Source organism: Symphalangus syndactylus, chromosome 1 (assembly GCF_028878055.3).
Source record: "Symphalangus syndactylus isolate Jambi chromosome 1, NHGRI_mSymSyn1-v2.1_pri, whole genome shotgun sequence".
NCBI classification, from domain to species: domain Eukaryota; kingdom Metazoa; phylum Chordata; class Mammalia; order Primates; family Hylobatidae; genus Symphalangus; species Symphalangus syndactylus.
In genome coordinates this window covers 149,368,548-149,392,815 of record NC_072423.2, presented here as the reverse complement: position 1 = coordinate 149,392,815, position 24,268 = coordinate 149,368,548, and the positions used below count along the sequence as shown (strand labels likewise).

The following is a 24,268-nucleotide window of genomic DNA, read 5'->3' as shown; positions in this document are numbered from 1 at the left end:
GAATCACTTGAACCTAGGAGACGGAGGTTGCAGTAAGCTGAGATTGCACCACTGTACTCTGGCCTGGGTGACAGAATGAGACTGTCAAAAAAAAGAAAAGAAAGAAGAGAAAGAGAGAATAAAGATAAGAAAGAAGGAAGGGAGGGAGGGAGGAACGAAAGAAAGAAAAAGAAGAAAGAAAGAAAGAAAGAAGAAAGAAAGAAAGAAAGAAGAAAGAAAGAAAGAAAAAGAAAAAGAAAATAAATCAGTAAGGTCATTATTTACAGATGAAGAAACTGAGATGCAGAAAGGGTGAGTTACTTGCCCAGCCTCTCCCAGCTGAGTGGTGGGATGTGGACCCAGGCAGCCTGGTATGGGAGCAGGTTTCTAGCCACTCCTCTGTGGAGTCACTCTTCCAGGCTGGCCTTTTCCAGGCCGATTATTCAGCCTTTTTGTCTTAGGATGATGATTGCATATGCTTGCACAGCGCTTGCATATAGTTTCAGTTTATGTGTGTTTCTTAACTAGTATCTCATTTAATCATTCACATAACATGGATGAATTGAATCATTCACTCAATTTGTTGAGTGTCTACCAACTGCCAATCGCTGTGCTCCAAATTCTTGCTGCTCAAAATGTAGCCCCTAGGGCCGGGCGCAGTGGCTCAAACCTGTAATCCTAGCACTTTGGGAGGCCGAGGAGGGGGGATCACCTAGGTTAGGAGTTTGAGAGCAGCCTGGCCAGCATGGTGAAACCCTCTCTCTACTAAAAATACAAAAATTAGCTGGGCATGCTTGTGCACGCTTGTAATCCCAGCTACTTGGGAGGCTGAGGTGGGAGAATCCCTTGAACCCAGGAGGCAGAGGTTGCAATGAGCTGGGATCGTGCCATTGCACTCCAGCCTGGGCAACAACAGTGAACCTCTGTCACAGAAAAAAAAAAAAAAAAAGTGGCCCCTAGCCCAACAGCATCAGCATCACCCAGCAACTTGCTGGAAAGGCAATATCTTGGGCTCTGGTATAAATCTTAGAATCTGCATTTAAACAAGGTTCCCAGGGGATTCATAGGTACGTTGAAGTTTGAGAAGTGTGGCTTTGTAATATTTCTATAATACCATTTAATAGATATCCCATTTAATGAAGTCAGAGATACTGTGACTTGCTTGTATCCCCACAACTAATAATGAAGCAATATATGCAAAGAGCTCACAACAGTGTTTTGCACATAGTACGTGCTCAATAAACAATAACAATCAATGACAGAGCCAAGCTGTGAACAATGTGATTTTCAATTTTACAGCCCCTTAGCCTCAGAAGAACCCCTTTAGGCACCAGGCATTCATTCCACCAGGTAAGGTGAGGATTGTGGCTATGGCTTCCCTCCCGGCTCAGCCAGTCTACAGAAAGGGAAGCTGGGGGGCCCAGAAGCTACCAATGTGGTGAGCCTGATCCTATAGCAGGGGCATCCTGGGGATGGGGGGGTCGTTATTCTCCAGAAAAGGCCAGATATAGAAAGAGGGGGACCAGAGGCTCTTCAACGGATGCCTCCTGCAAACCCCATGCCCTCCAACCTCATCCCCTCTGCCTCCAGATGCCTTTCTAGATGAGGACCCTATACCCTAGGCCTCCCTCGGCCTCCCTCTCCTCACCTCCTGCCCTAACGTGTTCAGTAGGTGACCACTGTGGGAAGGCCACTTGTACCCTCCCTCTCAATCAGTAGGACACAACCACGTCTCCGGTGGGCTGGGCTTGTTTCCCTGTGCTGACCAAGCCCTTCCCTAGGGCCCCCTCAGCTAGGGTCCATGGTGACTTCACCCCAGCCTATTTCCTGAACACCTGCGGGGGAGTTCCCCAGACTTTCCTCCCAACTTTCTGGGAAGCGCTGGCTCCCCATCCTCCTTCGAGAACTAAAGACAAGAAAACATATGTATCTTTAAACAGCCTATTGTTTTATCTCTTTTATTCTTTGAAATAAAAAATTTAATACAAAATATTTTAAGCAAAATTTCTTATAGTAAAAATTCAAGTAATAAAATTCAAATAACAGAAAGCAAAAAAATCCCACCCGTTCAACATTTCACGAGTCTTGACCACCTGTTTCCTTTGCACCCGACTCCATTAGGCTCGGAGGCCAAGCAGAACCCACAGAAAGGCTTGCCATTGTGGGAACACCCAGGCTGTCCCATTCACACACCCATTGACTTTCCCCCATAACTGTCTCCTTGAGACAAGAGATGTTCCAAAAGGGCCAGATGCGGTGGCTCACGACTGTAATCCCAGCACTTTGGGAGGCCGAGGAGCGCGGCTCCCCTGAGATCAGGAGTTCAAGACCAGCCTGGCCAACATGGTGAAACCCGGTCTCTACTAAAAATACAAAAATTAGCCGGGGGCCAGTAATCCCAGCTACTCGGGAGGCTGAGGCAGGAGAATCGCTTAAGCCCAGGAGGCGGAGGTTGCAGTGAGCCGAGATCGCGCCATTGCACTCCAGCCTGGGCGACACAGCGAGGCTGTCTCCCCAAAAAAAAAAAAAAAAAAAAAAAAAAAAAGTTCCAAGAGCATCTGTCCAATGTTAGTCCCAGCCTGCACCGTTCTTCCACCCCTGCTTTCACTGCCGACCCTCTAATGCAGTCCTGCCTCCAGCGACCCCCGGGACGGAACCCCAGGCCCACCCGCAGGAGAGCAGCCTCGACCCCCTTTCCAGGGGATGAGCCCCGCGCCTGCGCGCAACCCCGGGCGCTGCTGCACGCCCCGCCATCGCCTCCAAGCCGAAGCCCCCGCCCACTTGGGGGAGGAGCCCCGCAACCTCCACATACATGGGCGTCCCCTAAGGGGACGGAGGCCGCCTGGGCCCCGGCGCCGGGTAATCTCCGCCCCTAGCTGGAGCGGCTGTGGGGGCTACGCAGCGGTGCTGAGTCGGGCCGAGGTACCACCCACCCGGAGCCGGTGAGTGGAGCCGTCCACCCTCCTGTAGATCCGCGGCCTGGCGGAGAAGTCGGGAGGGGACAGGAAGGGACGGCGGGCGCGGGGCCCTCCTCCGTCTCAGCCGCCTGTGGAGGTGCTGCCCAGGCCTGGAGGCCCCCAGTGACCCTCAGACCCGCGTCTGCGCCCCTCTCCCCACACCCCGAGGCAGAGTTGGGAAAGCAGTGGTCTTAGACCCCCCTCGGGCGCTCGGAAGAGAACGGCGGAGACGCCCCTCCCCTTCCCTGGCTGACGCAGCTCCAGCCTGGAGCTCCTCGGTAGTCCCCGGGCAAGGAGGGCCCGAGGGTGGGCTCAGCATCCTCAGCTATTCTTCGAAGTCCCTTCTGCGTCTCAGCTTTCAAGGCTGTTGCAGAGGCGGCTTGCTTCCCACCTGTCCATCTCCATAAAAGTCCCTAAAGGAAACATGCCCACGTGTCCAGAGATTTTAAGGACTTGGTGCATTTCAGATGAAGGCTTTTCCAGAAGCTTTCCCGTAGAAGAGGATCAGGCTTCCAACTGGTTAAGGTCAGCAGCGTTTGGCACGTCTCCTTCCAGCCTGACGGTTTTGACAGGATTCCCTGTAGAGTGTCTCGAAAGCCTGATGAGGGGAAATAGTACATCTCAGCGAATCGGCACCAGCGAGTGTAAGATGCACGTTATTGAATGTGCTGCTGCCGAAACTGTGAGAATGCTGAGATTGTGAGCCATCCCCCTGAGATTTTAAAAATATTCTAAAATGTTTTTTGGAATCACTGAAATATAATGGCTACCATATGCCCGATATCTACTTCTTTTCGATTTTCATCATAACTCATAGAGAGACTGGTGCAGGAACAGGTAGTTAGGCAGCTGCCCTGGGTGAGGCTGGGGGTCTCCTCTGCCCGAGCAGGCCGGGTGTAGACCACTCAGACTGCCTCATGTAGGCGGCTCTCAGTGGACTGGGATGATTGGGGCAGGGAGAGTAGAGGTGGCCCTGGGAGCCCTGCGTGGTTATTAAAACAGAACCACGGCTGTTTCTCGGTGATCAAGAAGGGTAAGAGGTGCTGCCTTTCTTGCTAAGTTTGCCACACGCAGCCACAGCTGGTCTTCTCTATGATCTGACCCCCTCCCAGCCACACTCCCTTTTTGGCCATATTTGCTCTTAAAGTTAGTTGGCAGCAAAAATGGCGGCGTGGAGGATGCTTGGCACCTGTTAAAGATGCTAGAGATAAATGAGCTAAGTCCGTGGCCTCTTTTGCCCATTTCTGCCCACAGGGATGCCAGAAGGGCCGTTGGTGAGGAAATTTCACCGTTTGGTCTCCCCCTTTGTGGGTCAGCAGGTGGTCAAGACAGGGGGCAGCAGTAAGAAGCTACAGCCCGCCAGCCTGCAGTCTCTGTGGCTCCAGGACACCCAGGTGAGGCAATCCTCCTGTGAAGGGCTGGCTCTGTCGCACATCCTGCGCCTCCCCTAGGATCTATCCCCATATGTCTCAGGGTGTCACTTCCCTGAGTCCACAACCACCAAGCTCGGACTCCATGCAGCTCCGTCTTTCAGTCTCACGTTTCTCAGCCAGAAGTAGATATCGCTGTGGACTGTAGAACTGTAAAGAACATGTGTGGATGAGCTGGAGACCCCGATTCAGAGGGTCTGGAGTGCGTCTGTTCTCTCTGGCCACAGCTGATGGGCACGTTTGGCTGGGAACTGTGTTCCATTCCCCTGAGCCAGTGGAGAATTAAGGAAAGAGCAGAACCAGCTGGGCACGGTGGCTCGCACCTGTAATCCCAACACTTTGGGAGGCCGAGGCGGGCAGATCACTAGGTCAGGAGTTCAAGACCAGCCTGGCTAATATGGGGAAACCCCGTCTCTACTAAAAATATACAAAAATTGGCTGGGCGTGGTCGTGGGTGCCTGTAATCCCAGCTACTCGGGAGGATGAGGCAGGAGAATTGCTTGAATCCGGGAGGCCGAGATTGTAGTGAGTTGAGATTGTGCTACTGCACTCCAGCCTGGGTGACAGAGTGAGACTCCGTCTCAAAAAAAAGAACAGAACCTTCAGATCTAGGTTCAAACCAGCTCATCCTTCCAGGGGCTCACGGGGCTCCCTGTTTTCTGACCCCTGCCTCCCTCTCTAGCCTTCTTATCCTGCCCCAAACCTGTCTTCTGATCGAAGGAACTGCCTGTGGCTCTTCTTAGTCTTTCTGTCCATGGTTTTGACCTGCTGCGCCCTGCTCAAGCACTTCTTCCTTTGTCTCCCAACTCTCCCCCTGTCCCCTCAGTTTATAATGGTAATTCCTGGTCTTCCAGCTTCCACTTCGCCATTGCATCCTCAGAGAAGCCTGCCCCGCCTGCTTTAGGTGGGAAGGAGACTCCATCTCTGTGCTTCCAGGACATCGTGTACTTCCTCCTGTTCTTCTTCTCTTTTTACTGAGTTGTTCTGCTTGTTGAAGGGAGAGGACAGACGCAGAGGGCAGGGGCTGCTCCTCACCAGTATTGTGCCCCTAGCGCTTAGCTGAGTGCTGGCACATAGGAAGCACGGGTGGGGCCTGCAGGTGAACTCACGCTCTGCTGCTGCTTAGCATTGTGCTCTTAAGTATGTTCATCTCATAGCTCTTTCTTCTATTGTAGAATGGAGATAAGCCATTGACCTCTTAAAATTGTTGTTTTAAGTAGACTTTATGCCTGGCACATAACGGGCACTCCATAAGTACTAGTTCCCTTTCTTCCATCTTGCCCTCACCCCCCACCCCCGCAACACACACACACAGAGGTTTTAAAACCGTTCTTAGTTAGAACTGGAAGAGATCCTGTAGCCCTTTACCCATAGTTGATTCCTTTGGAGACTGAGGCTCGGAGAAGGGAGTACTTAGCCTAAGCTCAGGTGGCTGGCAAGGAACAGGTGAGAGCACAGGGCCCCATGGCCTCCAGGACTGTGGCCTCCTTGTACACACTGTCCTGTGAGGTTTCAGGGGCAGGATTATGTCTCTTGTCGCTGGATCCCCAGCACTTACCAGGGTGTCTGCCACAGAGCTGGCTGTAAGAGAATATTTCCCAAGTGGATGGGTGGGCAGATGGAGGTGCCGTGAAGGAACCTGACGGGACTGGGAGCTGCTTTCCCCGTAAACCAAGTAGAAACCCACGTTGCAGGGAACCTAAGGTTGCAGGAAATCTTGGGGGCTGCCTGGCAGAGCCCTTCCCTGGTTCTCCCTGTCGGTGAGTCCCTGACCCTAGGAACTTAGAATTGAATTGAGAACATAGGAGTTGTTTCCACACAGGCCACACTATTAAGCTACGCTAAATGGGGCGGGCAGAGCACAGCATGAATGCCCAGGTAGTGGCCCTGACAAGAAGAGGTCCCAGTAGCCTGGAGAAGATGCACAGGAGGTAGGACTTGAGTTGGGCCTTGAAGGCTGGAGGATTTCAGTGGACTGAAGAGAGAGGAAAGGGCATTTCAGGCTTGAGAAGCAGTTACAGGCGGGCCGATGGAGGTGGAGTGAGCAGGGTCAGTTGATGAGGCAGGAGAGAGCTTGGCTCCACTCTGTGCCATCTGTTTGTGTGGCACATCCTTTCTTTGTCATTTTCTGTATAGGAGTTGTGTTGGATTACTCATAACAGACTTAGAAAAATGGCTACTCCAACTCAGGCTTTTCCCCCCCTCCAGTAATGGAACAGTCTAGGGTGGTGTCGGAGCAACATTGGAAACCACGCTCCTTCCACTCTCCCCTTCCAAGACTGGGTAATTTATTAGGGAAAGAGGTTTCGTGGACTCACAGTTCTGCATGGCTGGGGAGGCCACGCAATTATGGCAGTAGGCGAAGGGGGAACAAAGGCACATCCTACATGGTGGAAGGCAAGAGAGCTTGTGCAGGGGAATTACCATTTATAAAACCATCAGGCCAGGTGCAGTGGCTCATGCCTGTAATCCCAGCACTTTGGGAGGCAGAGGTGGGCAAGTCGCCTGAGGTCAGGAGTTTGAGACCAGCCTGGTCAACATGTTGAAACCCCATCTCTACTAAAGATGCACAAATTAGCTGGACATGGTGGCGGGTGCCTGTAATCCCAGCTACTTGGGAAGCTGAGGCAGGAGAATTGCCTGAACCCAGGAGACAGAGGTTGCAGTGAGCTGAGAACGCACCACTGCACTCCAGCCTCGGCAACAAAGCAAGACTGCACCTCAAAAAAAAACAAAAACAAAAACAAAAACAAAAACCATCGGATCTCTTGAGACTTACTTACTATCACGAGAACAGCCCCCATGATTCAGTTAGCTCCCACTGGGTACCTCCCACCGGGTCTGTCCCATAACACATGGGAATCAGGGGAGTTATAATGAGATTTGGGGACACAGCCAAACCATATTATTCCACCCCCAGGCCCTTCCAAAGCACATGTCCTCACATTTCAAAACCAATGATGCCTTCCCAACAGTCCCCAAAATTCTTAATTCATTTCAGCATTAACTTAAAAGGCCACAGTCCAAAGTCTCATCTGAGACAAGGCAAGTTCCTTCCACCTATGAGCCTGTAAAATCAAAAGCAAGCTAGTTACTTCCTAGATACAATGGGGCTACAGGCATTGGGTAAATACACCTGTTTCAAATGGGAGAAAATAGCCAAAAAGAAGGGGCTACAGGCCCCATGCAAGTGTGAAATCCTGCGAGGCAGTCAAATCTTAAAGCTCCAAAATGATCTTTGACTCCACTTCTCTCATCCAGGGCATGCTGACGCAAGAGGTAGGCTTCTCACGGCCTTGGACAGCTCTGCCTCTGTGGCTTTGTAGAGTACAGTCCCTCATCCTGGCTGCTTTCACAGGCTGGTATTGAGTGTCTGTGGGTTTTCCAGGGCAGGGTGCAAGCTGTCAGTGGATGTGCCGTTCTGGGGTCTGGAGGACAGTGGCCCTCTTCTCACAGCTGTACTAGGCAGTGCCCCAGTGGGAACTCTGCCCTGGGGCTCTAACCCCATATTTTCCTTCTGCACTGCCCTAGCAGAGGTTCTCAGTGAGGGCTCTGCCCCTGCAGCACACCTCTGCCCAGACATCCCATTGTTTCCATACATCCTCAGAAATCTAGGTGGAGGTTTCCAAACCTCCATTCTTAACTTCTGTGCACCCGCAGGCTCAACACCACATGTAAACCGCCAAGGCTTGGGGCTTGTACCCTCTGAAGCAGCAGCCTGGGTTGTACATTGGCCCTTTTTAGCCATGGCTGGAGGGGCTAGGACACAGGGCACCAAGTCCCTAGGCTGCACACAGCAGAGGGGGCCCTGGACCTGGCCCAGGCAACCATTTTTTCCTGCTAGGCGTCTGGACCTGTGATGGGAGGGGCTGCTGTGAAGGTCTCTGACATGCTCTGGAGACATTTTCCTTATTGGCGTGGTGATTAGCGTTTGACTCCTAGTTACTTATGCAAATTTCTGCAGCCAGCTTGAATTTCTCCCAGAAAATGGGTTTTTATTTTCTACTGCATTGTCAGGCTGCAAATTTTTCAAACTTTTGTGCTCTGCTTCCTCTTGAATGCTTTGCCACTTAGAAATTTCTTTCACCAGATACCATAATCATGTCTTTCAAATTCAAATTTCCATAGATCTCTAGGGCAGGGGCGAAATGCCGCCAGTCTCTTAGCATAGCAAGAATCACCTTTATTCTACTTCCCAACAAGTTCCTCATCTCCATCTGACACCACCTCAGCCTGTACCTTATTGTCCATATCACTATCAGCATTTTGATCAAAGCCATTCAACAAGTATCTAGGAAGTTCCAAACTTTCCCACATTTTCCTGTCTTCTTCTGAGCCCTCCAGACTGTTCCATCCTCTGCCTGTTACCCAGTTCCAAAGTTGCTTCCACATTTTTAGGTGTCTTTACAGCACTGCCCCCCTCCCAGTACCAGTTTCTAGTATTAGTCTATTCTCATGCTGCTGATAAAGACATAACCAAGACTTGGTAATTTATAAAGGGAAGAGGTTTAATGGACTCACAGTTCCACATGTCTGGGGAGTCCTCATAATCATGGTGGAAGGCAAAGGAGAAGCAAAGGCATGTCTTACATGGCAGCAGGGAAGAAAGAGCATGTGTGGGGGAACTGCCCTTTATGAAACCATCAGATCTTGTGAGACTTACTATCATGGGAACAGCATGGGAAAAAACCCACCCCCATGATTCATTTACCTCCCACCGGGTCCCCCCAACAACACATGGGAATTATGGGAGCTAAAATTCAAGATGAGATTTGGGTTGGGACACAGCCAAATCATATCACACATTTTATGATCAGTGATGTCCAGTCATCAGTTGATGGACATTCGGATTGTTTCAACTCTTTGACTTCTATGGATAATGCTGCTGTGGGCATTCTTGTGCAAGTATTGGTGTAGACGTATGTTTCCATTTCTCTTGATAGTATTCCTAGGAGTGGAATTGCTGGACCATATAGTATGTTTAACTTTTTTAGTGTCTTCTGTAGTGTTTTCCAAGGCAGCTGCACCATGTTATCGTCCCACCAGCAGTGTACGAGGACCAATCCTTCCATTTTTAACCTCTTGCCACAGCACCTGGGGCCTCCCTGTCTCCAGTTCACCTGGGGTCACGGTGGGTAGGTTCCCTGGGTTCCCTCTTCCTTGGGGCACCCCTCTGTTGCCGCAGGGGTCACTGCTCTGCCTCATCAGTTACCCTTCCTGTGCCTGTTTCTCATCTTCTGGGGGGACTTTGTATCTCCTGTCTGCTGCTCCTCTTGGTCCTGAGAGTTTAGAGCTCTTTGGTTCCTGTAGTGGGTTTGTCGGGAGTAGTGCTAACAGCGCACGCCCTAGCTGCTGTGTCTGACCAGGAGCCCCTGTCCCAGGGTGAGGTTTCCACCTCTGCCTTCAGGTATGTCCCCTCAGCTGGGGACACCCTGTCTCCTCTGCCCTCCACTCTTCTTGTGAAGCGCAGCCCAGGTAACGGCCAGCTTGCCCTCATCATGTAGACTCTTCTTCCGTGTGCTGCTTCTGCTTCTACCCACACTTTTCTTCTTTTTTTTTTTGTACAGATGGACGTTTCACTTTGTTACCCAGGCTCGTCTCGAACCCCTGGGCTCAAGCAATCCTCTCTTCTCAGCCTCCCAAAGTGCAGGGATTACAGGCATGAGCCACTGTGCCTGGCCTACCCACACTTGTCTCCGTGCTTTTGTAGTATCTGTTTTCATAGTTGTCCCCCTTCCACCCCCACCACCTTTTAAAATTTTTAAAAATTGTGATGAAAAGCACATAAGAAAATTTACCATCTTAACCATTTTAAAATATATAGTTCGGTCATATTAAGTATATTCACGTTGTCTAACAGTTTGCCTGAACTTTTTTATCTCCCCAAGCTGAAACTCTGTACCTGTTGAACACTAACTCCCCCTTTCCTCCCTCCCTGCAGCCCCTGGCAATCACCTTTCTACTTTCTGTCTCAATGAATTTTACTTCCCCAGATACTTCATATCAGTGGAATTATACAGTATTTGGAGTTTTTTTGACTGGCTTATTTCACTTAGTATAAAGTCCTCAAAGTTCACCCATGTTATAGATAAGGGAAGATTGGAGATTGTCATAATCTAATTTTGCTGCTATTACAGAATATTTGAGACTGCGTAATTTATAAGCAATATAAGTCTATTTAGCTCACAGTTCTGGAGCCTGGGAAGTCAAAGGGCATGGCATTGGCATCTTGCCGTGTCATTTGTAATTGGCATTATTCCATTCAGGAGGCCAGAGCTCTATGGCCTAATCTCAAAGTTGCCATCTCTTAACACTGTTCCATTGGGGATTAAGTTTCCAACACATACTTTTTGAGGAACACATTCAAACCATTGCAGAGCCTTACTCATCTGTTTGCCCTTGGAGCCTAGCACACTGCCAGGCACATTGAATAAGCTTAATTAATGATTAGTAAATTGAAGTGGCTACAATGTCACAGGAACCTTAAAGAGGGACAGCAGAAATTGCCATAGTTGGAGAGGGTATGAGGACATCCTGACCTAGACATTTTTGACCTAGTAAATGTTTTGTTCATGATGGGCATTTGACATTTATTTTCATCAGAATTATATCAACATTGGTGAATTTATACCAAGAAATATTCTCTGCAGCAAATTCTATTAAGCCCACTTAAATCCTTGCTCAATTTTTTTTTTTTTTTTTTTTTTTTTTATGTAGAGCAGTTGAACCATTTCTAATATGCGGCAGATAACAATCTGTGCTCAGATTTACAGATGAGCTATTCCGAGATTATTTCGAAAGGTAATGCTTTTTTGGGTAGAGAACTTCAAGATTAATTTGTATACTAATTAACAAGTTAAAGATCATATCAGAACGGTGATCTTTAAGCACAGACCTGTAGTGGTCAAAAAAGTAACACAGGCATTTCCAGTATTAATGCCAGCTATTTTGGTTTATACTCTTTGAAAGACTGCCTGAATTTCCGGCTGTGTAGAACGGACTCATCCTGAAATCTAGGCACACATATTGCATATCAGGAGGTGCAATATGAAAATAAACTCAAAGCAAGACCCGGGCGTGGTGGCTCATGCCTGGAATCCCAACACTTTGGGAGGCCAAGACAGGCAGATCACTTGAGGTCAGGAGTTCGAGACCAGCCTTGCTCATGTGGTGAGACCCGGTCTCTACTAAATATACAAAAATTAGCTGGGTGTGGTGGTGTGCACCTATAGTCCCAGCTACTTGGGAAGCTGAGGCAAGAGAATCGCTTGAACCCAGGAGATGAAGGCTGCAGTGAGCCAAGATGGTGCCACTACACTCCAGTCTAGGCGAGACTCCATCTGAAAAAAAAAAAAGAAAGAAAGAAAAGCAGCCAGAACATCCTTTAACACACATTTTTATATTTATTTTCTTCTACTGAAATCATTTTCGCTGAGATGAGGTGGGTCCTTTGCTGTGTACATTTTACAGTGGTGATTTGATTCATTGATCAATTTTTGTTTCAGTATCTAATTTTTATTGATTACAGTTTTCTTATCAAGTCCAATATGCTGGTGGAGGGGGTAGCGAGGGGTACCCAGTTTTACAGAGTGTTGTCTTTAGCTGCTCTATGTGTGTGCATTCCCACGCGCTGCTTATTTCTGGCATAGAAAATGTATTACGAATGGAATGAAGGAATGACAACTTATGTTCATTTCTTAGCTACTGCGTGAAAAAATTGGGAGCGTTTCCCTTCAGGTATTCCAGGGTGGCCCTGCCATCTAGCATGGGTCTGTTTCACTGACAACTAAGTCTACTTGCTCCCGGTCACTTTGAAAACCACATGCAAACTGCTCACACCACTGGAGCAAAAGGGCAAAAGGCAGAGCCCAAAGGCTTCATTTGGGAAGGCCCCCCAGGAGGGGCGAGAAGGAAGACGTTTGCAGTAGGCTAAATATCTGCATTACCCAGTTCCCGTCTCTGGGTCTGTAAGGCTTAGATCTCTGTTCATTTTTTCTAGGTCCATGGAAAGAAATTATTCCTTAGATTTGATCCAGATGAAGCAATGGGGCCCCCTGGCAGCAGCCCACCGCCAGAGCCTCCACAAAAAGAAGCGCAGAAGGAAGGGGCTACGGACCCAAAGCAGGTCGGGGAGCCCAGCGGGCAGAAGACCCCTGATGGATCCTCACAGTCTGCACAGCTTGTCCCCCAGGGCGAGGATGATTCTGAGTATTTGGAGAGAGACGCCCCTGCAGAAGATGCTGGGAGGTGGCTGTGTGTCAGCTTTGGTTTGTTTGGCAGCGTTTGGGTGAACGAGTTCTCCAGAGCCAAGAAAGCCAACAAGAGAGGGGACTGGAGGGACCCTTCCCCGAGGTAATGGTTTGGCCATCTGATTCTCTTGGGCTCTGATAGTCATAGGGCCCTGCTTGGTGGGGTTTGGGATTTAAGCAGTGGGGACACACTGAGGACATCCAGTCTGTCCCCCAGGGCCCTGCTGTCTTGGGGAGAGAGGCCACCTCTGTACCTACCTGTGATAGGAAGTAGACTGTGGTCTGCATGCAGGAGAGGGTTAAGCACCAAGAGGTGGCTGGGAGAAGGGGAGAATTTTCCCAACAAATGTGGCACTTGAGGGTGGACTGTCCCTGAAGAACATTTTATTGCCTGTCTCCTGACTAGTGTGTTTTGAGTTTAGGGACAAGATTTTCCCAGTTTTGTTTTAAGTATATTGTTTGTGTGTTTATTTTTTATTGAGATATAATTAACATACAATAGAATGCAGATCTTAAGTGTTCAGCTTGATGAGTTTTTTTGGTTTGTTGTGAGACGGAGTCTTGCTCTGTTGGCCCAGGCTGGAGTGCAGCGGCACAATCTTGCCTCACTGCCACCTCTGCCTTCCAGGTTCAAGCAATTCTCCTGCCTCAGCCTCCCGAGGAGCTGGGACTACAGGCGTGTGCCACAACACCGGCTAACTTTTGTATTTTTAATAGAGACGGGGTTTCACCATGTTGGACAGGCTGGCTGGTCTGGAACTCCTGGCCTCAAGTGATCCGCCTACCTCCGCCTCCCAAAGTGCTGGGATTACAGGCGTGAGCCACCATGCTTGGCCCCCGTTTTTATAATCTATGAATGTTGAGATCAACATGTTGTACGTAAGACTCTATCTAGGTTTAAGATGTGTCCTTACTGTCAATTCCCAGAGGAGTAATCGCTGGTCAGAGGGAATGCACATTCTTAGGGCTGTACATTTTTCTGGCCTTAGGAAAGTGCTAGCTGAGCTGAAATCTCATGACTGTTAGGTCGTTTGTGTACTTCTTATCAATTTATTGAAGCTTTTGGACAGAAAGTGTGTTTGTTTTTGTGACGTGTGTTGCCGGTATTGTTTCAAGTCTGTCCTCTGTCCCTTGTGCTTATGATGCCTCTTGGCATTCGGGATTTTAAATTTTTATATCATCAGTGGTGGGTATTTTTCTTGGTTGCTCGTAGGTTTCCCCTTTTACTAAAAAAAGGCCCCTTCTGCCCCCAGAGAAAGTCACGTGACTTCTATTTTCTGAAGTTTTATAAGTTGTAAAAATATTTAGAACTGTAGTGTTTACTTGAGCCATGATGTAGGTACCATAGGACGCTATGGGCTGTAAAAATAACTCGGAGTAGCTTCTGTGGTCCGGAGATTTTGGGCTCACATGACTGGAAGTTCAGAAGGAGGATGGGCTTTGGGGCTGCAGTTCCGAGGTTCTGGCTTCACGTTCTTGTGAGTCTCCTGGCTTTGCACTTTCCACACATTGGTTTTGTCCTTAGACCAGCAGCAAGAGGCTACTGCAGCTCCAGGATTTTATTCCCACCAAAAAATCCAGAAGAAGAGAAGATCATTTTTAGATGTTCGGATGAGGAAACTTTTCTTAGAACACCCAGCAAACCTGTCATCATCAGGAGCCTGCCCTTTGCTAAGTCCTGGATTAGTCACCAGCTGGAGGCATTGAAATGCCCTCCACGAAGTAGGCTCACCCCTAGCTTTTCAGATATATTGCCATAGAGTGAATGTGTACCATGCCATTATTTTTAAATCTCTTTTTACCTGGTTATGTCTCTTTTCTCATTTACATGTTTTATATTTATTTTGCTTTGTCTCTTTTTTCTTTAATAGGCTGGCCTGAGTTTTATTTACTTTGTTGGTCTTTGAAATAAATAATATTAGCTTACCAGGTATAGTGACTTCTGTCTGTAATCCCAGCACTTTGGGAGACTGAGACAGGAAGATCACTTGAGCCCAGGAGTAAGAGACCAGTCTGGGCAACATAGTGAAGGCCCTGTTACTACAAAAAAATAAAAATAAAATTAACCAGGCGTGGTGGTGCATACCTGTAGTCCCAGTTACTTGGGAGGCTGAAGTGGGAGGGTAGTTTGAGCCAGGGAGGTTGAGACTGCAGTGAGCTGTGATTGTGCCACGACACTCCAGCCTGGGCAACAGAGCGAGACTCTATCTCCAAATAAATAAATACATAAATAAAATTAGCTTTATGTATCCTTTCTATATGGGAAGGGTATATGGAGTATTGAAAATACTAGGTCGGGTGTGGTGGCTCACACCTGTAATCCCAGCACTTTACGAGGCCGAGGCAGATGGATCACCTGACTTCAGGAGTTCGAGACCAGTCTGGCCAACATGATGAAACCCCATCTCTACTAAAAGTACAAAAATTTAGCCAGGTGTGGTGGTATACACCTGTAATCCCAGCTACTCGGGAAGCTGAGGCAGGAGAATCGCTTGAACCTACGAGGCGGAGATTGCAGTGAGCCAAGATAGTGCCACTGCACTCCAGCCTGGGCAACAAGAATGAAACTCCATCTCAAAAAAAAAAAAATTATAAGTCAAAAACGCATTTAATATGCCTAGCCTACCAAACATCCGGGCTTAGCCTAACCTACGTTGTATGTGCTCAGAACAATTACATTAGCCTACAGTTGGGCAAAATCATCTAACATAAAGCTTGTTTTATAAAATGTTGAATATCTCATGTAATTTATTGAATACCATACTGAAAATAAAGGTTTTACAGGTACTCAAAGTATGGCTTTTACTGAGTGTGCATTGATTTTGTACCATTATAAAATCAAAAATTAAAAGTGAGCTGTTGTAAGTCAGGGATGTCTGTATGTGTGTATGATCCGACCACAGAGTGTGCTCTGACTATATTGTGGTAACGATGTATACATATGACCTGTTCTTTCTTCCCAGGTTGGTCCTGCACTTTGGTGGTGGTGGCTTCGTGGCATTTTATAATTGTCAGATGTCTTGGAGCTCTTCCCCAGTGGTCACACCCACCTGTGACATCCTGTCTGAGAAGTTCCATCGAGGACAAGCCTTAGAAGCTCTAGGCCAGGCTCAGCCTGTCTGCTATACACTGCTGGACCAGAGATACTTCTCAGGGCTAGGTATGACTCATGGGAAAGGGGTGAGTCCACAGAGTTGCTTCATGGAAAAGTCGCTCCTGTGGGAGTCACAAGACCTGAGGCCCACCCTAGTTGTGCCAGTGCTGTTGGTCTTGAGGTGCCACTTGCTTAATCTCCTTTCTTTTACTTCCCTTGTTTTTAGACTGACGGCATTAGATCAGGCAGTTTTTAACTTGACTTTCAGCTTCAGAATCCACACCCTAACTGTGTTATCAGTTGTGAGCCCTCTGCCAGCAGCATTGCAGCATCACCTCCTAAAGGGCGGGGTCGTGTCTCGGGCACCTCTGTACCCTCCACTGCACAGTGCAGCGCCTGCACATAGGAGGTGCCTGACCTGTGTCTGTAGGAACTGAAGTCGTGCAGGCTGCTAACAGAGGAGTGAGTGCATGTTCTAAGGGATGCTGCTTTTGGGTGAATGGAGCTTCCTGCCCTGGCCAGAGCACAGAGATGACTCAGTCTACACTGAGTTCTTACGAGACACGAGTGAAGAAGCAGTTTCCCTCTCTCTGTTGCAGCGGTGTGAGCAGTGAAACTGAGCATTTCAGGGTAGGGAGAAGAGCTGAACAATTTCAAAAATATATATAACAGCTAATTAGCGGGACTATGACAGCGTGCCATTCTTATTACTCACAGCAGGGGAATAATTGTGCCCCAAATTGGCTGCTGAAGCAATCAGGCAGGTTGGTGGTGACAGAGTCACCTCCATATCCAACATGTGGCTTTGCTGCCTGCTCACCACCCCTCACGCATGTCGGAGGAGGCCAGATGGTGCACCAGGCACTAGCCTTGCATTTTCATGTTAGAACCATGGGAGTCCCTGTGTTGTCAGGAGCAAAGAGCCATTGGAAGTGGCTTTTTGGGTATATGTGACAAGAGCTAACAACAGTAACAGTAGTAATTAATAACGGCCAGTGTTTTCCAAGCAGCTCTGATGGGCCAGGCACACGTTTTTGTCCTTACTGCTGTTCCGTAGGGTGTTGTGTAGTGGTTTTCCCTTCCTTCAGATGAGGAAACTGAAGCAGAGAACACATCGCTAGTAAATGGTGCAGCTGAGACGTGAATCCAGGTATTCTGTCAACGAATTCTGGAGAGACTGATGTGTGTAATGAGGAGTGTGACTATGAGGCTCTTGGAAAGAGCAGGACTTTCCTTCACCCGCTCACTCCAAACACACAGACACTCATTTGACCTCTGTCATGCTCACCACCTCTCCTTAAGGAGATCATTGTTTGATGGCCCAGCAAGCATGGACTCAGTCCACTGTGGGTTACTAAAGATTGCAATGAATGCCTGGTGGAGCTGAAAGAGTATGGTTGGAACTTTCCAAAGAGAGTTACTGATTCTGGAAGGAGGGATCGAGGCTGGCTTCACAGAGAATGAGGCAGGAGTAAAAAAATAGTAAGATAACACCTCCCCAAACACTTTCTACATAACAAGCGTTATGCCTGGTGTTTCATTTTATTTTATTTTTTTGACACAGGGTCTCTCTCTGTCACTCAGGCCGGGGTGCAGTGGCACAGTCACAACCCACTGTAGCCTCAACCTCCGTGGCTCAAGCAATCCTCCCACCTCAGCCTCCTGAGTAGCTGAGACTACAGGTGCATGACACTATGCCTCCCTAATTTTTAAAATTTTTGTAGGCCGGGCATGGTGGCTCACGCTTGTAATCCCAGCACTTTGGGAGGCCGAGGCGGGTGGATCACGAGGTCAGGAGATCAAGACCACGGTGAAACCCCGTCTCTACTAAAAATACAAAAAAAAAAAAAAAATTAGCCGGGCGTGGTGGCGGGCTCCCGTAGTCCCAGCTACTAGGAGAGGCTGAGGCAGGAGAATGGCGTGAACCCGGGAGGCGGAGCTTGCAGTGAGCTGAGATTGCGCCACTGCACTCCAGCCTGGGTGACAGAGCGAGACTCCGTCTCAAAAAAAAAAAAAAAAAAAAAATTTTTGTAGAGACAAGGTCTCACTGTGTTGCCTAGGCTGCTTTGAACTTGTGGGCTCAAGTGATCCTCCTGCCTCTGCCTCACGAAGTGCTGGGATTACAGGCGTGAGCCACTGTGCCTAGCTGTGCTTCACATTTTGTTTTTAATTTTTTTTTTAAAAATTTTGAGACAGAGTCTTGCTCTGTTGCCCAGGTTGGAGTGCATTGGCACAATCTCAGATTACTGCAAGCTCTGCCTCCTAAGTTCAAGCGATTCTTATACCTCAGCCACTGAGTAGCTGCGATTACAGGCAGGTGCCACCATGCTTGGCTAATTTTTGTATTTTTGGTAGAGATGGGGTTTCACCACGTTGTCCAGGCTGGTCTTGAACTCCTGGCGTCAAGTGATTCACCCGCCTCTGCCTCCTAAAGTGCTGGGATTACAGGCATGCGCCAGGCTGACATTTTAAATAATAACAACAGTTAATATCTATTGAGTACTCTACATACCAGCCACTGTGCTCAGCGTTTTTTGGTGAATTCTCATTTACTGCTCACAAAAACCAGGTAAGCTGTCCCTGCCTTACAGATAAGGAAACTGCAGCTCATTGAGGCTGAGGAGCTTGCCAGAGTCACGTGGGTAGGATCTGCTTGAGCCGGGATTCAAGTACAGGCAGTCAGATGCCAGATCCCTTTTTGATAGCCTGTTTGCCATGACAGGCCGTGCATGAGTTTCATTTCGTCTTCACAGGAACCTTAAAGGTAGGAATTGTCAACTCCATTTTACAGACAGAGAAGTGGAGTCAGAGATCGCAGACCCGCCCAGGGTCCCACAAGACGTGGAAGAGCTGATTTCTGCCTTGTTAACTTTGTGGGTGGTTTCATCATGTCGTGTGTCCTTTCTCCTTCCCTTACCTTCCCCCGCTTTATTTCAGGGAACATCATTAAGAATGAAGCCTTGTACAGAGCTGGGATCCATCCCCTTTCTCTTGGTTCAGTCCTGAGTGCCTCGCGTCGGGAGGTCCTGGTGGATCACGTGGTGGAGTTCAGTACAGCCTGGCTGCAGGGCAAGTTCGAAGGCAAACCGCAGCCCACACAGGTCTACCAGAAAGAACAGTGCCCTGCTGGCCACCAGGTCATGAAGGAGGCGTTTGGGCCCCAAAATGGATTACAGAGGCTCACCTGGTGGTGCCCACAGTGCCAGCCCCAGTTGTCAGAGGAGCCAGAGCAGCGCCAGTTCTCCTAAGGAACTGGTGGTGCTCTTCATGGAACCTTGCCCCTTGGGGAACCTGACGTCTAAGTGTCCAGAAAGGAGGATGTGGGCAGGGACGGGGTACAGAGGATAGTGTGGGTCAGAGGTGCCAGTATTATAATATTCATCTGCCTGGAGTTATGTTGAAGGCAGAGTTTTCATAGGGTTAGATTATTTTTGTCCTTTTCTAGTTCAGTTAATTCATCCTATTGAATTGGACTATAGTGAAAGATGAGAAAAATCGTGGTGATGGGTGAGGGGAAAACTTCCCGGAAGGCAATGGGGCAAGGAAAAAGAAAGCCAATGGGAAATGGCTGTGCTCCCAATATGGCTTTGCAGATGATGTGGGGTTTCTTTTTTGGTTTTTGTTTTGAGACAGAGTCTTGCTCTATCTCCCAGGCTAGGGTGCAGTGGCATGATCTTGGCTCACTGCAGCCTTGCCCTCCCAGGCTCAAGCAGTCTTCACCTCAGCCTCCAGAGTAGCTGCGACTATAGGCATGTGCTATGATGCCCGGCTGATTTTTGTTTGCTTTTTGTAGAGATAGGGTCTTGCCATATTGGCCAGGCTGGTCTTGAACCCCTGCAACTCAAGCAATCCTCCCACCTTGGCCTCCTAAAGTGTTGGGACCACGGGTGTGAGCTACCGCGCCCGACCAGCTCCTGTGTTTTGTTTTTGTTTTGTAACTTTGGTTGATGTTAAGGCCCTCCATTTTGGAAAGCAGGAAAACAGGATTTTTTTTTATCTTGTTCCCCTGGAGGATCCAGGGGTGAGGATAGATTGGCCTGAGAGCAGTGCTTGGATTCAGCCTCCTGCTAGGTCCTTCCTGCTGGACACAGGCACCAAGAGGCGGGGATGGAGCAGGGAGCTGCGCCTTCCTGGGGTGCCCGGTGGTCTGTAGAGAAAAGCTGCTTACTTACTCCTTAAGTCAATGTATTGGTGACTACTGATATGTTGAACAATTCAGGAATCAAGGGCTGTGGAGAAACTCCCTCGGGTTGTTGGCAACAGGTTAATGAAGCTAGAGCGGTGACATGAAAATAAAGCTCACTGTTACTTGCTGTTGTCATCTTTATTTGGTAGTAAAAGGTCTTTAAATACACAACTATTGATGGAGGTGGCCTCCAGGGCTTACTGGGTTAGCTAAGGAATCTACATAAAAGGAGCAGTGAGAGGAGGTGAGCGCACGCCTGCCCTTCTGCCCCAGGTGAACAGAGATGGACTTGACCTCTGTCACCATGATGTCTGCACAGAGTTTTGTGAGAGTGAAGCTGAAAACACTGGCTGATGTTTCCGGCTTTCCTTTATTCTCCTTTTTTTTTTTTTTTTTTGTGACAGGGACTCACTCTGTTGCCCAGGCTGGAGTACAGTGGTGTGACCATGGCTCACTACAGCCTCGACCTCCCAGGCTCAGGTGATCCTTCTACCTCAGCCTCCCTAATAGCTGGGACTACAGGTGTGCACCACTATGTCCGGCTAATTTTTGTATTTTTGTATAGACGGAGACTCACCGTGTTGCCCCACCTGGTCTCGAACTGCAGGCCTGAAGTGATCCACTTGCTTCGGCCTCCCAAAGTGCTGGGATAACAGGCATGAGTCACCGTGCCCGGCCTCCTCTGTCTTAAATGATTGACAGTTGTCAATAGTGCGGAGAGCCACTTGATGGCAGACCAAGTCGCTTGTACTGAAGGCTCCTCCTGCATGGGGTGCTCTCCCTGTGTCGAGGGCCGTCTCTCCCTCACCCAGTCCTCACCACTTTGCTTCCTTCTTGCACATGATCTACAAAATAACACATGAAGATAGGTACTCAGCCTTGTTGTCCTTCAGTTATAGATGAGAAAACAAGAGTCTAGAGAGGCTGAGGACCTCGCGTAAGCTCACGCAGTTAACGAGGGCCAGAGCCACACCTGAGTGAGCTCTAGCTGCCATAGTGTGCCATAGGGGAGGCGACGCAAACAGCAGACTGTTTTGGGAAGTCCAAGATCAAGGGCTGGCTGACTCGGTTCCTCAACGAGATCACACTGGGGATTAGGGCTTTATATGTGAATTTTAAGGGAACACAATTCAGTCTGTTACAGGCTACAAAGGAGGTTGGGAGAAAATCTTCAACTTCTCAAAGGTCATCTGCTCCCACTCTTGAAAAAACATACAATAGCTTATAAAACCTCACTTTCCCTTCATGAAGTCCTAGATTTAAGAAAAAATGAATAAAACCTCGATTCCAGAATAGACGATGGGAAAATATTGAATAATGGATTTATTTGTATTTAGAAGAGAAGAGCATACTCACCCACTTGTGTGTATATATGAACATATGTAAAATATGTAACATCAAAGAATGTGAGCCGGGCGTGGTGGCTCGTGCCTGTAATCCCAGCACTTTGGGAGGCAACGCAGGTGGATAACCTGAGGTCAGGAGTTCGAGACCACCCTGGCCAACATGGTGAAACCCCGTCTCTACCAAAAATACAAAAATCAGCCTGGTGTGGTGGGCGCCTGTAATCCCAGCTACTTGGGAGGCTGAGGCAAGAGAACTGCTTTAACCAGGGAGGCAGAGGTTGCAGTGATCCCAGATCACGCCACTGCACTCCAGCCTGGGCCACAGAGTGAGACTCTATCTCAAAAAAAAGAAAAAAAAGTGTGTGTGTGTGTGTGTGTGTGTGTGTGTACTGAAATGCACCTTTCTAACCCATATGGATAGGACAAGACTAGGACTCCAGGCCTGAGCTGCGGCAAATGAGGCTGAGACCATTTCCTGTGAGTGGGTTTCTACAGGACACTGGGTCCAGGGGCTCCCCAGACGTGGCAGGGACTGAACACCACGGCCTGCATGTGGTCTGCTCCAACTGGTATTGGTAGAAAGGAAAAGGCTGTTGTGGTGCCGAGAAGGAAGTTGCTGACAAAGAAGCGATGGGGCGGCTTTAGCTGTAGGAGTGGAGAGGGTGAGAGGCGCGGGCCACGGCGGCAGTGGGCCCTGTTGGTGTCAGCTGGCCAACAGTGTGGGCACCGGGGCGAGGAGGAAACACTGGAGCGGCTCAGCCGGCACTGAGCTGAGCACCGGCAGAGGCCACCGCCTGGCAGATGGGGAAAGGCAGAGCGGGTGAGGGAGCACTGTGTATCACCCCCTGAGGCGTGTTGAGCTCAAGCCTGCGAGCACCTGTGCTGTGAAGATGGAGACAACATAATTGGGTAACAGGCCTGGCCCCCCTCAAGGACAGGCTGGTCTTGGAGGCACCGATGGGGCAGCTTTCCTAGTAGGAGTCATGATGAGCTAGAGAGGCTCACAGGGAGTCATGGAGCATGAGGAAAGGTGCAGGGAATCCTAAAGAAAGTCTTGTGTTTAAGGAGCGAGAGAGGATGGAGAAAGCAGTCAGTGAGATGGGTCAAATGTAAGTGGAGAGAGGAACGTCCAAGGAGAAGCGGGCTGTCGGTATCGTGAATCATGCAAAGATAAAGACGGGACGATGGAGCAGTGGCCCCTCTGGCTTGGCAGGTGATCAAATTTGAGGTCATGATGACCTTCAGGAGAGCACTGTGTGCAGAGTGCCAGCAGTGGGAAGGGACCGGGTGGGAGGGAGGACGTGGAATGTGAGGGTCGCCTCCCCTGCTGGAAGTTTGGCCTTGGAGGGTGTGAAAATGAAGGGCAGGGAGGAGTCGCCAGCAAACGAACAGAGGGTGTTTGACTGCTAGAGCCGAGCTAAGCGATGCCTAAATCAAAGGAACTTGTTTCTTCAAGCTCTTCTGGCAGTGATTCTGACAGTGAGGTTGATGAAAAGTTAAAGAGGAAAAAGCAAGTTGCTCCAGAAAAACCTGTGAAGAAGCAAAAGACAGGTGAAACTTCGAGAGCTCTGTCGTGTTCTAAACAGAGCGGCAACAGCAGAGATGATCACAAGTTTCAGACTGGGAAAAGAGGCACGTTAGCGTTTGAGATTTTAAAGGGAAAGTGCTAATTGATATTAGAGAATATTGGATGGATCCTGAAGGTGAAATGAAACCAGGAAGAAAAGGTATTTCTTTAAATCCAGAACAATGGAGCCAGCTGAAAGAACAGATTCTGTCACTGATGATGCAGTAAGAAAACTGTAAAATCCGAGCCATATAAATAAAACCTGTACTGTTCTCGTTGTTTTAATCTGTCTTTTTACATTGGCTTTTGTTTTCTAAACGTTGTTATCCAAGCTATTGTATGTTTGGATTGCAGAAGAATTTGTAAGACGAATACTTTTTTTTAAATGTGCATTATTAAAAATGTTGAGTGAAGCTAATTGTCAGCTTTATTAAGGAGGATTGTGCCCAACCACCTAGTGTAAAATAAAATCAAGCAATACAGTCTTAACTGTTGTGGCCTTTTTTGATCATAAGAGTTGTTACTGTTTAACGCCAAAAGTAATAGTTTTTATGAATCTTTTAGTTTCAACTCAGCTTTTACAATAAAAAGGATTGGTATTGCATTGAGTTTATAAACTTTTGGTTTGTGAAACCCATATTTGATCTGTTCTCTTCCAATCAAATGTTTATTTGGAAAGTCAGTGAAACTGTCAAAACGTTGTCTCAATAAGATATTCATAATTATATGAGAACTACAATCACCAAATCGACTGTATTCAATATTAGCAGATCTAGTTTGACAAACAAATGGCTTGTGTGAACACTGAGCAGGTGTTTGTCATTACCCATAGTGTTCTGTGTAGTTATTCCTTAGTCTGCAAGAAAATAATGACCTAGATGAGATGTCTGACTTGCTTTCACTTATTAAACATGTTCACCATGGGATGACGTCTGTAACATCCGATATTGTTAAACTAGACTAGGATTTAATAAAAATTGTGAAAGCTTACTGGCCTAATGTTTTATTTTATAATATTGAGTATGAATTATATGTAGCCAGAGATGTCATTAAGGTTTACTGTCAGTAGGTAATATGGTTAGCTTGTAGGGAAAAGAGCATATGAGCACATGCACTGGCCTTTGCCCCAGTAGAACAGACAATGGCATTCTAGACTTGACATTACTAAGTTTTAGCAGACACTAGCAAGTGGTTTGTATTTAACCACACCCATGAAGAAGACAGATTGAGGCACAGATTTTAGTGGCTTTGTGGCAATAAATAGGGCATGGTGTGCCTTAGGAAAATAATGTTTATAAAGGGAACTATAACTGAAGTTAAAGGAGGTGGCAGTGAAGAGGAAATAATTATCTTCTATGTAAATGATATACGCATGATATTTTGAGATTTTTATAACAGCAGTGGAACACAATTCTAGGTAGAGTAGAAAAAGGAGAGGTTTAAAGACATATAAAAGATTC

General features: G+C 48.1%; 1 protein-coding gene and 1 pseudogene across 3 annotated transcripts; both read left to right on the top strand.

Moving 5' to 3' along the window:
* The first annotated feature begins 2,752 nt into the window (after nt 1-2,752).
* Nucleotides 2,753-20,022, top strand: NEIL2 (nei like DNA glycosylase 2). Of its 3 annotated transcripts, XM_055288190.2 has the most exons (6): nt 2,757-2,921; nt 3,300-3,461; nt 4,191-4,330; nt 12,366-12,718; nt 15,579-15,775; nt 18,647-20,022. In XM_055288190.2, exons 3-6 carry the CDS (start codon nt 4,193-4,195, stop codon nt 18,955-18,957), a joined length of 999 nt encoding a protein of 332 aa, XP_055144165.2. In that variant the 5' UTR covers nt 2,757-2,921; nt 3,300-3,461; nt 4,191-4,192; the 3' UTR covers nt 18,958-20,022. The 3 variants fall into 3 exon arrangements, with proteins under 3 accessions (XP_055144186.1, XP_055144165.2, XP_055144155.2); XM_055288211.2 differs by lacking the exon at nt 12,366-12,718 and having other exon boundaries at nt 2,753-2,921; nt 4,191-4,335; XM_055288180.2 differs by lacking the exon at nt 3,300-3,461 and having other exon boundaries at nt 2,758-2,921.
* Nucleotides 20,023-21,176: 1,154 nt separating this feature from the next.
* Nucleotides 21,177-23,798, top strand: LOC129487463 (activated RNA polymerase II transcriptional coactivator p15-like; annotated as a pseudogene).
* Nucleotides 23,799-24,268: the final 470 nt, after the last annotated feature.